At 37.7% G+C, this 17,443-nt stretch overlaps 2 protein-coding genes across 2 annotated transcripts in view; one reads left to right on the forward strand and one right to left on the reverse strand.

Annotated features, from left to right (window-relative positions):
• The window catches only part of LOC139132701 (uncharacterized), a 220,793-nt gene that overhangs the window by 155,883 nt on the left and 47,467 nt on the right, over positions 1-17,443 (reverse strand). The gene's annotated exons all lie outside the window — the stretch shown is intronic.
• Positions 4,477-16,402, forward strand: LOC139132482 (uncharacterized). The gene is made up of 6 exons (XM_070698809.1): positions 4,477-4,568; positions 9,481-9,708; positions 10,387-10,605; positions 11,436-11,549; positions 14,282-14,521; positions 15,774-16,402. The coding sequence occupies exons 1-6, from the start codon at positions 4,514-4,516 to the stop codon at positions 15,992-15,994; spliced, it is 1,077 nt and encodes a 358-aa protein (XP_070554910.1). The 5' UTR covers positions 4,477-4,513; the 3' UTR covers positions 15,995-16,402.

A 17,443-nucleotide genomic window follows, 5' to 3' on the forward strand; every position in this document is an offset into this window, starting at 1 on the left:
TTGCAATGAGTTCAATCTGTGCCTGCCTATCTGCGCCGCTGCTCTCAGAGAGCAAAGTTGGCGGAAACAAGTTTTCATGTTGAAGTTTTGATGAACACTCAATACACAGGTGGTTTCCGTTATGGAAGTCAAACCTGGCTATACTGAGTGAGTGTTACCCTTCGGGGTACAATACAAATAAATGTTTAGTCAATTTCATAACAAATAGTTTCAATTTTTGCATTTAGGCTATTTTAATATTCCCGGTAAAAATCACGCCCTTTAGTGCAAATCACATCCCTTGATGTTAAATGGAATAGCCTTCCGGTGTGTTTGACCGAGACTGCGAAGGTTTGAACAAATCATATGCCTGTATCGGGAAAGATTACTGTCACTCTTTAGGTAAAAGTTCTGCTACAGTGTTATAGCTCCGTAACATTCTGCATGATAACAGAACGTGCGGCAATCGACGCATCCTTTGATGTTATGTGTCGGAGTACAACAACTTGTACGTTACAGTCAAGAAACCCGTGTGTGCCAAACCCTGAAACTCCACACTAAAAAGACAAGCGCTGTATTAACAATTGATGTAATCATGGAGTGACGGTTTCCTAAGGGCACTTCCCTTCATTCCCAAAGCGTTTTCTCCCCTTATTAGTTGTAATTTATAAACCTTTTTTAAAACTTTAGGGTACCTGTATGATATATGTTCTTATTATCACATGCACAAGCCAAGTTTGTCGTCTCCGAACAAAAAATACGGGATTTATTCCCTGGTCGTTCTACGTCACGACAACCCGCGTCTATGTCATCAATTTTGGTGCGTCGGACCTTTTTTTTTGTCGATCTTCGGTGTGCTCGTAAATATGTAAACAAACAACATGGCGGCCGATGTTTCTCCCACGATCAAAAGTCATGCAATGAAATCGATATTTTCACAGACTACGACATTACTATTAGCTGTAGCGGAACACACAGCATCGTACGCAGGGCTAGGTCAGGCGCGACGTTTACAGTGTTCACGCCGTCGAGATTCAGTCGATATTTGTTCCCGAAAAATAGCGTATCTTCGTCTGTGATAAATTTCTAGGACTATGCTATCTTTGAAATAGAGTATAACTTTGCGGAAGGTAGCCTACGTGTAGACCGAGAGCTGTCATTTGCTCCACACACGAACGAACGTGAGCGCTAACGCACACGACGGACGACTGGAAATGATTGACAACTTGTGCACGGCGTACTGATATTTATTCCTAAAGTAGTTCAAAAGTTTAAACGCCGTATTGTCACGGAAAACTTATTTTATTTTGCAAAAAATAACGAATTCTTGGCTTGTGCATGTGATAAGTATATTATTCCCTAATATTTTTCTTCGTTCAGCTCGGAAAATACTCGTGACGTAATGACCGTGTCACCACTCGTCTTCGACTCGTGGTGACACGGTCATTACGTCACTCGTATTTTCCTTCGCTGAACGAAGAAAAATATTAGGGAATAATATCTAATTATACACCTACTGCCGTAACCTATGGGAGTTTGACCGTCCAATAACTTTCCGTATTTTGTATAGTACGCGGAGTCCCGAATACGGGAGACGCGCGACGCGCCTGTTTGACCTAGCGATTATCGGATGTAAACAAACTATTTTACGGTGAGTTATAGACATAATAACAACTTCCACCAAAATGTATTCGTAGTATAAGGTTTAAAACACGCTAAACACAAAACTGAGTCTAAATGCAATTGATTTTTGTTTTAAAAAACTAATTAAATTGAAAACATTCAGCGAAGTTTGCTTGTGCTGCACTGAAAATTAATTGGCTTCGTGCCAACGGAGCAGTAATCGCGCGCGTTCCACTCATATCGCGCGTGCCGCATCCCTCAAAATTTACTATAGAACTAGTTTATACGGACGATTAAAGGGGGGTGTATAATAATTATAATTATTAAACAGTATATATTTATGGTTTGCCGTACACGGGGCGGTCGACTGCCTGTAAAATCGACAATGCTAGCAAAGAGTCTTCCCTACAACTGACTTAACCCCTCTCCCCTCTTATTTCGAGGAGTACGATGTCCATGACGAGTCAGATGTCGGCAAAGAGGAGAGTGTGGCTGCTCAAATATGAAAACACACAAACGGCAGGTGTGTAAAGCAAAAATAATCGCAGCTACAGTGAAATCTCCATCAATGTCTACAGAAGCAATGATGTAATCAACACATCATAATACTTTGAAAACACTTACGTTAAGATCACGATTTGTATGTGCACGAAATACTGCATTTTTTGTACTTTTCAATGGGAGCGACATTTTACAGGTGCGGCACCCGTTTATTATTATTTAACCTATTTACACGAATCAACTTTGGTTTAAAAAAATCATTTTAAAAAATTATGCATGAATTCACAGCTATTGTGGCTTTAAGCTATATTAAAAATTGGAAAACTTTTATTTTTGTGCACAAAATCTGCAAAACAATTGCTAATCCAAGGTTAAAATAACTACTAAATTTAATTTTTTGACATTGAAATGTACTTCTGTCAGAAATTAGATACTCATGTTCATCAAAGCTCAAATACACAGTTGAATTTCACAGTATGTTTACTTTAATCCTCTTTGGAGGATAAATTCATTACTTAGACGTCAATTTAAGTCCTGTTCACCAAAATGATGACAAAGCTGACGCACAGTCGCTTCTCAATTCAATCTGATTAGCAATTTAAAACCTTGAGAGTAGCATAATTGAAGCACGAGATGCTTTTATAGGCCACATTTCACTGACAGTCCTTTTTGATACAATTTTGTCCAGGGCACGTCCTTTCAGAGGATCAGAAGGTCCATTTGTGCACTGATGTATTTCTTCTGTTTGTATTGTTTTGCAAGCGTATTAATTTGACACATTACACCGAATGTTTAGAAGTCTTTGGGACGAAAACAGGTTCATCTGTAAAATGCAAATGAACATAACATGCGCTAAAACACAATTATACAGTTCTATTATAAATGTTCTTGTCGACGATAATTGCTGATCAGAATTACTCTACAGGACTAATAGAAATTATTTTTTTTAATTTGAATGTTGTCTTTCACTCAAAAAAATTGCAATTGTAACCGTCTAGCCAGGGTAGAAGTTTTAAGTTATTCATATATACAGACAGAGGTCGATGGCCGATATACAATACACAGAGACGCACAGATGCACACTAACACACTTACATACAAATATACACGCACGCACGCATATGTATATATATAGAGAGAGAGAGAGAGAGAGAGAGAGAGAGAGAGAGAGAGAGAGAGAGAGAGAGAGAGAGAGAGAGGGGAAGAGACAGAGAGGGAGGGAGATGGAGAGAGAGGAAAGAGAGAGTATTCGACGACGGCACATAAGTGAGGAATGCTCTGAGATTATAACTTCATCACATACACAGAGCCACTTAATTTTGTTTTGAACAAAAACCTACGTTTCCTCGGGATCTAATTTTAACCTTTATTTGTCAGTATGGCGGATGAAATTGTTGTGAAAATATATATATATATATATATATATATATATATATATATATATATATATATATATATATATATATACATAATATATGTATGTGTGTGTATATATATGTATATATTATGATATTACGAAATAGTCAAAGAGTTTTTATTATGAAATGATGAAATAGTGTCTATTTTGTCAAAATGGTAACAGATAGCCAAGAGGGGCAGTAGGGGTTTTCTTTGGAGCGAAGATAAGACATCTGTGACAGAGCGCCCCGACAGCCTCTGTCTTAAATAAAGGGTCATTCACTTTGTGGTCGTCAACTCAATATTGAGGGGGATATAAATCGTCACATTAACATGTTGGACACGCTACTTCTCAAAAAGCTATTTTGGGACAAATTTGCGAATACGGCAGATGTTCAAGTTAATTAGAATCGTTGATGAAAGCAACATGCGTTTGACTTATACATAAATTTGAAGTAATCTTAACTTAATTTATCGTTTCAAAAACGACCGTTAGAGTTCGTTTGGACGCCGAGCTCATTCGGAAATGTATACTTTTGTAACCCATTCGAAAAAGATTGGTTATCGTTTTTGTGAAAACGACATTCGGTTACTAATTATATACAACATCATTCGTTGGTATTAAATCTTTGCAAGATGCTTACTATCACTGTTATACATGTTATTGCGTTGGGCAATGCATAAATTATTCAAAGACAGTCTCGTCTCACACAAGTAATGTAGATAGCAAAGCACTCCCCCGGAAATTTAAATTTGAAAATAGTGGGAGACATTTCCAGACCACATTAGGATGAAAAAGGTAAGATACCTTTCCCATGAGACTTTTACAGCCCTAGGTAAAGTCATATGAATTTGACCCGCTAATTGCATAAACATATAGTTCTGATATGCTACTATCTATAGCAACCAATCAGTTTGTAGTAATGTGCATTTGTGAAGTGTAACATATCTTAATACATAAGGACTTTCGACACGAGTCATCCTTTGTTAACGTTGGTCAAGAAGCATCGTTATGGAGCGCTTGTTGTTTGCCAGCCTGATAGCAGCAGCGCTGTTTACTAAAACAGGTACGGCGATGTTATTCAACATCAAATTCCATTCACGTTTATTACAGAACGTGCAATTTGCCGATGTCGTTACATGTAACGACTATTATTATACATCTACCATCGAGAACGATAGAATTTAGCGTGCGCTATAAAAGCCGTACGGAACGCGCGCCCGTTCCGTAACACGTACGGTTTCAAGGCGCCCCATTTCCTGCGGCTGTATCTGCGTGTTCATTGTAGAACGGTTTCAAGGGACCCCTTGGACGAGTGCCAGAACAAGGCTCGCGCGCGCTCTGTAAGTACGTGTGTGTGCAGTGCACACACTCCAAAACTTGCTGATGCGCGTCCGAGATAGCGTTCCACACTGGCGCGATAAAATTGGAAGAAAAATTGCTGACATTGCACTAAAACGGTCACTACTCTGACAATTTGATGCCCCAGTCAGGAATGTAAGATGTATAATAATAAGGTTATTACGAAAATACCGCAAAGGATGCACTCGGACATTGGCGCCTATCATCGCCCTCCGCTTCGCATCGGGCGATACGCTGCGCAAATGTTCTCGTGCATCCTTTGCGGTATTTTCGTAATAACCTCATATAACTTTCATTTACTGATGTCTTTGAAATACGTCTGCCACATTGCCCGTTATTAATACAATACTAGAGATTGTTGACAGTATAATTGGTGACCTGGTAAAACTCGGTTTCACATTGACATGTACTTATATTTACGACGTTTAGAGATGAAAATTAATGGTTCGTGAATGAACGTTACGTATTTACAATCGTAAAATTTGTTTAAAATTGAAATTTTACGAGACAAACAATACAAAGTATTCAGGTTTTGAGGGTATAGCGTCCAAACGTGTGTGTATGTAGTTATCTTAATGACGACACAAAATAAGTTTCACTGATCAAGAAACATCATTCTATACGAAAATCGATGGATGAGTAGTTTTAGCACTGTAGTTCGTTCGATCTTATTTGCCGTTGGTCCAGGCCCCTACAAAATACCTGGTATATTAATGTCATCGTTAGCTCTGCAAAGTGATAGCCTGCGTTCATAGAAGCTATGTTGTGAAGTATATGTGAATTGATTGTTTTATTTAAGTGTGTATATTAGCTTCAATATAACTAGCACTACAATATTTCTTCATTAACTTTATATAATTTACAGCACCTTCTGATATTTCAACCATGTGGCGTTATTCTTTGTTTTTGTTTTTTCTTCAAAGTTTGTAGAAGTTTTGATTTCATAAAATAGTGTTTCGAAAGGTAATGCTTTCTTGCTTGAATCACATGTTCTGCATTAACGCGAGTTCAAAGTATACCGAAATGTATTGGTGCATTTTACTCATTTTACTCGTAAAATTTGACAATTTAGTATCGAATACATTTAGCATTATTCCTAAGCTCTCCGAAACTTAGTAGTGCCGTGTGCGTTGTTATACATAGTCGAGGCGTGTCTTTGGTAGGAAGTTTTGAATGACAGCTATACCCACGTACCGCCGAGTTCGAAGACGGCTTTCCCCACACAAGGCCACAATTTATCCAATAAACCAGCATCGATGGCTTCCAACAGGTCTCTAAATTCACACCTGCTATCATCTTTGAGTCAAAAACGATCTTCTGTGCATTTTTGGGTGTAATTTCCGACGGGACCCGCGCTGTCGACATGAAACCGCGACTTCCTCACAACAACAACAGCCGGTTGCCAGCGGGTGCAGCGGCGCAAGCGCTGTGATACCCTCAATTTAGATGTTTGAAACAATCGCGGACGGACAGTAGAAAACCAATCATAGTACCGCTACTTTCAAAGCCTGTTGATGTGTTTGTTTGTTTATTTGTATAAGAGACAAAAAATGAATGAGAGAAGAATGGGTCATGAGCATACAAAGGCGACGTTGATGTTTCAAAAAATTGCGCATTCGTATCCAAAATTTTAATTTTTCATTTCATCTTTACTTCAGCAAATGTGTAATTTAGGATTACCAGTAGCCTAAATGCATCAAAACAATTGTATATTCAAGGTTTCAATAATCAAATTATTTTCCAAAAAAATTGTCGGGATGACAGAATAAAAGCTTACTGCGACTCGAAAATAACAAGTAATCCTGTACACGAAATGATGATCTCCGCATTGCACCAATACATTAAAGGTACAAGGTCACCGTAAATTTGCATATTCCATATATGGTAAAGGGAGTGGGGCTTAGCGTACGACCCCGCAACACCTGTAGCTGTCGGTCCTCCATATTTGATGCGTCAAAGATCATGCAGACGCACGTTGCTAAGTATGCGATGGCCGGTCATGTGGGGCGCCCTTTATAAAAAGCGGCCACCCGCGTAAAACCTGTGATTGGCTTTTAAAAACAGGTGACCGAATATCTTTAAAGGCACATCATTTTCTGTATTTGAAAACAAGCGAGGCATACTGACTGTTATGACGCACTGACCATGAAGAAATTTACAAGGACAATATACCGCTCTTACGAATTTGACTGTTCAGCTTTTTAATGACATCATATTTAGACAGTATGTAGGGTCGGGTTAGCCTATGAGGATGAGCGGCATGGGAGTTCGAGCCTTAGGAGGACGAAAAAACTGACACTTTGGAGGACGAAGCAGAAGAAGGATAGATGAGGGAATAATTGGATATTATTCAATAATATGTGTCTTCTTTCAGCAAAGGAAAATGTGGGTGACAAAATGACTGCGATACCAAGAGTAACGACGAGATGTTACACGATTTTTATTTACGTCACGAGTATTTTCCGAGCTGAATGAAGAACAAGCGACCTAGCGGCCAATATAGCTCCGCTGTGTTTGTGTAGAGAATAACTATTTTTGACACATGTTGGTGAAGAAGGTGGAAATCTTTGGTAGCTCAATGCAATGGCCAGAAAAAAGTGGCTAAAATAGCTGCAAAATACACAATTGAAGATTTCATCATACTTTGAATATATCACATCGAATCATCCCTAAGAACATGTCAACCAAAGCTATCTGATGAGTAGTTTTTTGACAATAAAATTTTCTGACCAAAAGTGGCAACAATTGCTCCCAAAAATAAAAATTGCAGATGTCATCATAATTTCAAAAGATCAAATTCAGCTCATCTGTAGGAACCTGGATATCGAATTTTAAAGCTATCAGACCAGTACTTTTCTAGAAACACATTTTTTGACCAAAAATGGAAAAATTGCCCCAATTGCAAAAATATGAAATTGCAGATTTTCTCATTATTTCAATAAATATCATTCAGATCATCTATTGGAACTTGTATACCAAATTTCAAAGCTATCAGAAGAGCAGTTTTGGAAATACACATTTTTTTACCAAAAATGGCAAAAATTGCCCCCAAAATACAAAATTACAGATTTCATCAGAAATTCAATATAAATTACTCAGCTCATCTGTAGAAACCTGTATACCAAATTTCAAAGCTATCAGATGAGTAGTTTTGGAAATACACATGTTTTGACCAAAAATGGCAAAAATTGCCCCCAAAATACAAAATTACAGATTTCATCAGAAATTCAATATATTACTTAGTTCATCTATAGAAATCTGTATACCAAATTTCAAAACTATCAGACCAGTACTTTTTGAGAAATACATTTTTTGACCAAAAATGGCAAAAATTGCCTTTAAAATGTAAATTTGCATATTTCTGCACAATTTGAACAAATCTGAAATAGATCATCCCTAGGGACATATGTATCAAATATCAAAGCTATCTGACTGGTAGTTTTGAAGAACAAGATTTTTAAAGATTTTTTTACCAAAAATGACAAAAATTGCCTTAAAAAATACAAATATGCAAGTTTCACCACGATTTGAACAAATCTGACTGAAGTCACCCTACGTAAACTGCATTTTAAATTTCAAAGCAATCGGACAAGATATTTTTACCAAAAACAGTAAAAAAATGCCCCAAAAATACAAATATACAGATTTCACCACGATTTGAACAAACTTAAGTGAGGTCACTCCAAGTGAACTGCATATAAAATTTCAAAGCAATTGGACTTGCAGTTTCAGAGGAGAAGGCAATTGTTGACGGACGACGACGACGGACGAGGACGACGGACGACGACGGAAAATCAACCTACTTGGTAAGCTCCGCGTCGCTGACAGCGGAGCTAAAAATATTATGAAGTAATTTACCTTTCACATGCCCACTCTAACCAGATATGAACTGAAAATGCTCACGTGTTTCAGTATATATTGCAGTTGTCTGTAAATTAAAACTTGCCATATGTTTTGCATCTTCATTAAAACTGTTATAATCAACATCATGAATAAAATTCACAACAGATTAAAGGTCATTAAGTATACAAATATGTAATTAGCTGAAATACAATTACTAATCTTCTTTGACTGCTGTCATTGTATTACCACTGTATATAACAGGTGTAAGTGTCTTTGGTCAGCTTGAAGTCCTTCAAGATTTATATGCCAAACTGTGAAAGCTCATTAGATATGCGAATTATAAATTAGCTGACATAAAAATGAAAAATACCTTTCACTAATACAAAATAATTGTCTTATCGATATACATGGTAAGTTTTAAAAACGTTTGTAGAGTCATTCCAGTCTTATGTCCCTAATTTTGAAAGTTAGTTTAATATGCAAATTAGTAACTAGCTAATGTAAAAATGCTACGCGCCTTTAGAATCTTCAATGTACATAGGATGTTTTATCAACTTTGATCAAGTCTATTCAGATATATCCCTAACTATAAAAGTTCATTAAATATGAAAATGAATCATTAGGTTATCTAAAAATGCAAACACAGCTTCCATAAATGTTATATCTCCAATGTACAAAGCAAGTTTCGTCTCACAAAAATCTCAAATATTAACCATAGTCAACAACCGTAACATACTTTTATTCTTATTAAAAAGTTATTCTTACTTTCGCAGTATCGACAAATGTCGCACTTGGGAAGCCAGCTTATCAAAGCAGCATTAACACACGCTTTATGCCAGCCGGCGCAGAAAACGCTGTTGATGGAAACACAAACAGTAAATACTCTGGCCAATCATGCACTCACACCTTATTTACGGATGATCCATGGTGGAAGGTAGATCTTCTAGCTGACTACAACGTTAACAGAGTTGTGATCACAAATCGCGAAGACAAGTGCTGCAGTAAGTATTCAGTAAAAACACATCCAATCACTAAGTAGGCATATGCACTTAAAGGTATACAGTCACCTGTAATCTAAATATGCCCATATATGGTCAAAGAGGCGTTCCTTAGTATCCAAAATGTCCATGTGAGGGCGCTGTTTTTAAAAAGCGGCCACCCGCTTAAAATCTGTGATTGGTTAGGTTTTCTCTTTTTACATGGTAACTGTGGCAAAATGGGAACAGGTGACAGTATACCTTTAATAATTATTCGGTGTACGTCGGAGGTTCAATTTATATGCATCGAATCGAAAATGGCAGAAGTTTCAGATAACCCCTTCAATGTTTGACATGTAAGATAAAGCAAAACTACACCCTTAACTTTTTATTCTCATCAACGTGAGGCTTCCCGATTTTTGAAGTATGTCTTTTATAACATCGTAGAATATTTCAATTTTTTTGATATCTCCACCTTAGAGTATCGGTTTTCGGGGATTATATGTAAAATACCAACGAAACCGAACTGATGAGGAAATTGAATGCATTCCTCTTTTCCTGACTTAATCAATTTGTCGATCAATTGTTATGGTCTTTGGTTTGATTTTAAATAGCAATACTGTACCTCCTTTACCACTTACTTTTCCTTTAAGGATGTTAGGCTAAAACCTTATTAAAGTATCAAATTTGCTTTTATTGCAGAGGATCGTTTGGTTGGTGCAGTTGTACGTGTTGGTTCAAGCGAAAACATTGAAAGCAACAGCAAATGTGGAGACACTGTCACCAGCGACCAAATAGCTCAGTCCACTGCCCTAGCATTCGATTGTATGGAAGGTACATTGGGTCACATTGTTAGCGTTCAAATCGAAGGACAAGAGGGGACCCTTAATTTATGTGAAGTCGAAGTATACGGAACATTGGGTAAGTATCAACAGTGGGCAGTGCTCTTGGGGGTTAAAGAAACGTGATGAAAACAAGTGAGTGTAATCAGAATCTCATATTCAAGGATAGTCTGCACAGTACCATTAGCAAAATACAAAAACCGTCAAAACAACTAAGCCTAATGTTGTATTATCTTGAATGACAATGATTATTTGACCAGTTTAACGCAATATTGAAAGGATGTTGTCATATCTGTGTGCGCTAATTGTGATGTTAAACAAACGTCACAATGTACAAATGATAGCTTTTGATATTGGCCACTAGTCTCACTATAACACTGCTGGCCTTGAAACAACGGTGAATAGCATAGCATACACGCTATATAAATCAACGTGGGTCTAACATCTTAGGATATGAGTATAGCATAAACACTTTGCTATATCACAGAACAACTCGTTGTGTTTCGCAGATGATTGTGAGCTTTAAACAAGGATGACTGAAATATAGCAATTAATAAAAAATCCTGCTGATCAAGCGTATGATGTGGCAACACACGTAATAGAAGCAAGAATACACAGAACTATCTGCAGAATATCAGAAAGAAAGCAACGGAGTTTTCTAATATAAGATCAGTTTAACCATTTGTCTTATAATCGGTACTGAGTACGCATGCCTTAGCATGAAACTTTTAGTAAGTCAAAGTCCTGATTTCAATCAGTATTTTTTCACATTGAGAAGCTGAAATTTGTTGCATTTTGGCGATGCCAGGCATAAAATACATGGTAATAAACTAGTACAAGTGAGAGATAGTTTTCAATACATTTCATTGTATACGATCCTTAATCAAACATTTTTCCACCTTATTTTAGCCGTAGTGACACAGCAACAAATAACCACCAAAGAGTCGGAACCGCCATCGACCCATGAGCCTCAAGTGCCATTGACCCAACCACCACAACCGAAAACAGAACCCCCAGTGTTAGGTATGGTGTCGCTGGCTTACATAATGTTTCTCCACATAATCGAAATCATAAAATACTGAATAAAATGCCCATCTTGCTCACATTATTCACGGAAGGCGAAAACACGTTATTCTTCTGTGACTTACGATACCCTTGAAAATATAAACACCAAATGCTTCCAAACCGCTGTTTCCGTCATTATTTTCTCTTTTACGACGATACTTTATGAGGCCTACAATTAAAGAGGCACTCCCACTTGGTAATATTTTTAAAAGACATTTTTTTAATGCCATCGGTCGATATTTGACGTGGCGACTCCACGCGGATCGCGAGATATCAATAAAAACATGTCATTTCCCGAGCGTATTTTTCACATCCCGAAGTTTTACGATCGTTTCTGGTTATGACCCGAAATCGCCCGAAAGTGTGTTGTTGTGCTGATTGGCGATATTCTAGGGAGTCCAAAAACGCTCGAATGACGCAATTAATTTACCTCCTACTGCGATGACTTTATATACATCATTATCAACGTCCTTACCTCTGGTAATTCTTTTTTAAAACTTCTCCTTGGTTTTTGTCGTTTTCATTATTCTCAATCAGTTGTATTAGATTTTTAAACTATACCACAAACATATCAGTTTTTGCGTGTAAAATATTAGTTGCCTCTGATGACTACATTTTGTCGTCTGCCACATATCTACGCGTGGTTCGATACATATAGCGGCCGTCGCGTGTGTATGCGCACATACACACGCGGCGGCCACTATGCATGCTATTTATCAACCGCACCTATCTGTGCTAGTCACCTATGTGAATTCTTGTGGAATCAGCAAACTTTTTTTTTCGTTTTTTTGCTGAGTCAGTAAGACTCGGCTTTCTCCCGCCGGACATGACCGATCACCGACGCGAGTGGTACTGCTGTGGCGTACAGCAGCGTCAGCGTAGACTCGTACTCCATAGCTTAGTTGACAATGGCCCCAGTGCCGAACGTTCTATGTTCGGAAGCTGAATTCAGGTGGGCCACCGGAATTCAAACTTTAACTTTTTTGAGGATATATTTTTATCGATATCTCGCGATCCGCGCGTGGTCGCCATGTCAAATATCGACCGTTGGCATTAAAAAAACGTGTTTTAAATATGTTACCAAGTAGGAGTGCCTCTTTAACATAACGGTCCTTGTGTTAATGAAATTATCAACAGGACAAATTATACATGAGTGTATCCACTGATTAAATTTTAAGTTTACTATAGAATCTTTTCCTAAAAGGTCACAACAAGTGGATCAGACTCTTATTATTTGACTTATCATGAACAACTCCAATCACACTAGTTGTCGATATTAACATTCGTATATTTTATGTGTCGAAGATCTTCTCCCTGTAATACGTGAAAATGATTTCAAGCACAAGTTTGAATAAGACATCTGTTAGTAGAAACACTGATATTCTAACATTCCTAAGAGTTTAATCCCCATGGGTACGAGCTTTTACTTTCAAAAATGTTCATATGAAACATATGTTTACGTGAAATATAACACAAGACAAGAGAGAATGAGTTTAACACGATTGGAACTAATTTTGGATAATTGGATGATGAAGTAAGGTAATTTTAACCTGCAAATGTACGCTCATCTGCGTTTCTTTTTAAGTTACACGCTTGTGTTTATGAGTAATTTGTTATATTGCAACATTCAGCTATATGGCACCTAACACTTTTAAAAACTTTGAAAATTATGGAGACCAAATTATCTCAAATTATTTCCAATCGTGTTGTTTTTAGACCGTAGCAGCATGGCTGTTTATTTGTTTTCCCCCCCCCCGTCATATTCAACTTTGGTTATAGCAATAGAGGTAATTATATTATAAAATTACATTTATGTATTCAATGAGTCATGTAAACTTTGACGTTATCACAAACATTCCTATATATCACCTTTGATGCTTTCAAGGTTCAAAATATTATTCTGCAAACACGAAACAGTGATTTGCTCTGCTCGCACAACTTTTAAATGGTGGCATAATTGAAATTTGCCTCAAAGTTTAGATGAACATGTGTAAGTCACTGTAACTCTTGAAATTTGTCGACCTGAAAAAGCTTTCTATTTTCTCTAGTTTCCTTGAAGTTCTACAAATTTAAAGGATGCAATCTTTTACTGCCGAAAATTGGAATACATTTCAATTGTAACCGTTATTTTGATTTCCCGCCATTTTTAAAAATTTGTAACATTACAAAGAAAACATAGCATATGGTGTCCCAGTGGAAAACATTCATTTTGCATTATGTTGGGCTATTCTGTTGTTTCTGTGAAGATTCCAATCCATATATGCACTGCGCACTATGTGTTTTCTTTATTTGCACGAGGGCGCAATTTTATGTTTGGGCAAACATTTATTATCTATCTTGCTCAAAATTGCACTTGTAGTCACAATGGACAGTTTATTCTACCTGTGTAAACACCCCTCAATGAGTACATTTCCATGAACTTGTTGAAGTTTGGATGTAAAATCACAAAACATAATGCTAAAAGATACAGCTTCCTGGCCTTTAACTTCAGTAGAAGTTTACGAAAACTCAGTAAACCATCAATAGTAATGTTTAATGAGAAGAAAATATGCTTCTGGAACTTGTTCCCATTCCAGTTGCATTACATTTATTGTTGAACGCCATGCCGTATGGTACACAGAAATCGACAGATGCCTTGACATGGTATCTGGCATTTTCTTTGATTAATATGTATAACCGTGTCCTTCTAGCTTGTGAGTTACCTCCTGGTCTTCACAACGTCGCACAAGGCAAGCCAGCTTTTCAAAGTTCAGACAAGCGAAGAAACAGGTTCGGGTCTGAGAATGCTGTGGACGGAAATTTCAATACAAATGCTCATAAAGGTTCGTGTTCGTGGACCAAAAAAGAATACCAACCTTGGTGGCAAGTTGATCTGGGAGACGTTCACAGCATTTATAAAGTTGTCATTACCAACAGAGAGGATTATTGTCGTAAGTAAACATTGCATGAATGCTGAGACAATTGAAGGCTATCAATTTATGAACTTGCTGTAAGGATTTTAGAAGACTAGTGTTACCCTGTTTCATAATGTCTGACCAGTAACGACAAGGCGTGGTCCAGAACGATATTACCGTATTTGAGATCATCAACCAAACATTTGATAGATATATGGTTTCAAAGTTTCGACACTATTCGCAGCATGCTACTCATAACACACGCTAAGAGGCTCGTTAGCTTTTTACCGACCAACTTCACATATGTAAGGTTTCTGTAGTTGATTTTATTAGTAACCTAGTATGCTATCTTGCAGACCTATTTACGCCTAGATCAGGGTCTTCAACGGCCAGCTGTCTTAACTTCCGCTGCAATGCCTGCACAACTAATAGAGGGCATGGCTATGTTAATTTCCATTACTTTCACAGCAGCAAGGTTAAATTCTACCGACAGTGTTTATAATCTTTACGGCCCTGATACGGCTTTTGCCCGAGGTCGTACGGCGGAAGGGCTCGAGCGTGCGAGGGCCCGTACGCCGTACGACCAAGGGCCGCAAAAGCCGTATCAGGGCCGTAAAGGTTTTATCATATACGTTATTGAATGATAAATTTGTAGTTTACATAATATTCAACATTGTTTAGGAGATAAAAATGCGTGCGATATCAAAAATTCATCGCCATTTGTGTTAGTTTTTCATAAATACGATGGCCGCTTCCCGTCGTGGATTGACATACATAATGACGTCATTTGTTTACGTGCAGAATTCTAGAACGCGCAAAGCAATATGCGTACTATTACGTGTCCAACAGAGATCAAGGCCGTAATCGTGATGTTGTCAGTTTCTTGTAATTTATACTGAACATGAACGCACTTAGTATACACAGGATTTCACTAGAATTTAGAAATTAAAGTCGATGTTACCGGCGCGGCCCCACTATCGCCACGCGCAACTACGATCTGACCGAGCAGACGTTTTCCAAACCTCGCGCTGGCTTTGTGTATGAATGGAACGTTTGCGGATAGCAACGTGCGTAGTAACGAGAATCGAGATAGTTCAGAAATGCACGCGATTGCCCATATTTTGGCACCGGGCCGGGGCGTGATATGTAAAAAAAATGCACGGATCTCAGGGCGCTTTCTCCCATAGCTTTACACAGGCACGTGAATGTAGGTATATGATAAAAATTAAATATTAGCGTAAATGTTGAGTTACCCAAACTGATATTTACTTTTTTTCTGCTCTTTAAGCTTTCCGTCTCATCAATGCCGAGATCCGTGTTGGTACTAATGAAAACTTCTTGGAGAATCCAGTTTGTGGAATGATGATAACTGGTAAAATGATCAAGGAAAATCCAATTCATGTCAGATGCGGTTGTGAGATTCCATTACAAGGGCGTTACGTAAGCGTACAGCTGATTGATAAAACTCAGATGTTGACCTTGTGTGAGATAGAAGTTATGGCCGCCTAATTTCAATTGTCAAAATCCAAAGGAACTAGTTTAAGCAACAGAGGCAAGTTTCACATTGTACGTGTCGATTAGACAAAATGGTTATAGACAAAAATATTGAACAATTGACTGTTGGCATCAGTATTATCATTGTTTTTAGATCACACGTTTGATGTAAACCCAAAAATTCACGTTTTTCGATCGCTTTTCGCTTTTCAATCGTTTGACGGTTCATTACGATCAACTTTAACATTGGACAGCACAAACAACACTTACCCTAGCCTAAACTACGAAACAAAAATTCCGTCACTGCGACATATGGTCTATAAGCAATGGATGGAGGTGTCTTTGGACACACGAGTGGAATATATCTGGCACAAGACCAATCTTCCGAAACTCCCTTGGACATAAACTGGTTTGCCTATTATCGTCTAACATTTGTAATATCCTGAATTTATCAACTTTGAGCAAAGCCCCAATTGCTGCGAATATGTAATAAACCGATCTCAAAATATCCTCAGTTTCAACGTTTTCTTTGAATAAGACCCATTTAAGACTGGAAAAGTGCATAACACTGCCATAAGTGTCGAAAGTGGCATGTAAATTGAAACATTTCAACATCATTTTAGATTTCCCGCCATTTTCAAAAACTATCATGTGACAGAGAAAATAACGATTACAACAACAAAGTGTTGGCCATCGTGTGTTGTGCAGTCAAGTAATTGGCTTCATGCTTCTTTCTCTTATGATCATGATGTGTATATGCAGGAAATACTGCATTTTATTGTACTTTTCCGTTGGGGCGCCATTTTATGAGTGTGGCACCCGTTTATTATTTAACCTGTTAAAACATGTAGGCAATTTTTTGTGGAATGGTTTGTGCGAAAAGAAAAAAAAAATCATACTACAAAACTTGATGATCACTGTCGCTCAATTCAAATGGGAAGATTACATTCAGTTTTTTCAATCAAACATGTGTTTGAGCACACCCAACGCTCGTTTTCAACGCGAACAATCTAGAAATGTAGATGTTGAAGATGAACCCGCCAACAAAGTTAATTACCTCGAATGGAACTGGCCAATGCTGAATGACGTGTGTGTTCCCGATCGTTGCAAGCTCTTGCTCAGTAAGGATGTACACTCCCTATATATATAAATAAATACTGCGCCACAAGGTTTCATTATCATGATTTAGATGGTTTTGAATACACATCATGTCAAGAAGGCATTTTTAAGTCAAAGCAAACATGGATGGGCGTTAATTTCGTATGTTTTACCGCTAAAAATTCTTTAAGAGCTCGGATATTAGATAGAATGCCCAGGTTCTATTAAAGCAGCCCTGTTTTCCTCTACATGTTCACTTAGAGATGTCAACCAGACAAGCAGACCACTTCTGATATTAACGATGACAACCATCTCCAAATCTTGCTATATTTTTAAAGGAAAACTCGATATTCTCGTCTCAAGTAT

This window comes from Ptychodera flava, chromosome 5 (assembly GCF_041260155.1).
Source record: "Ptychodera flava strain L36383 chromosome 5, AS_Pfla_20210202, whole genome shotgun sequence".
In the NCBI taxonomy this organism is placed as follows: Eukaryota; Metazoa; Hemichordata; class Enteropneusta; family Ptychoderidae; genus Ptychodera; species Ptychodera flava.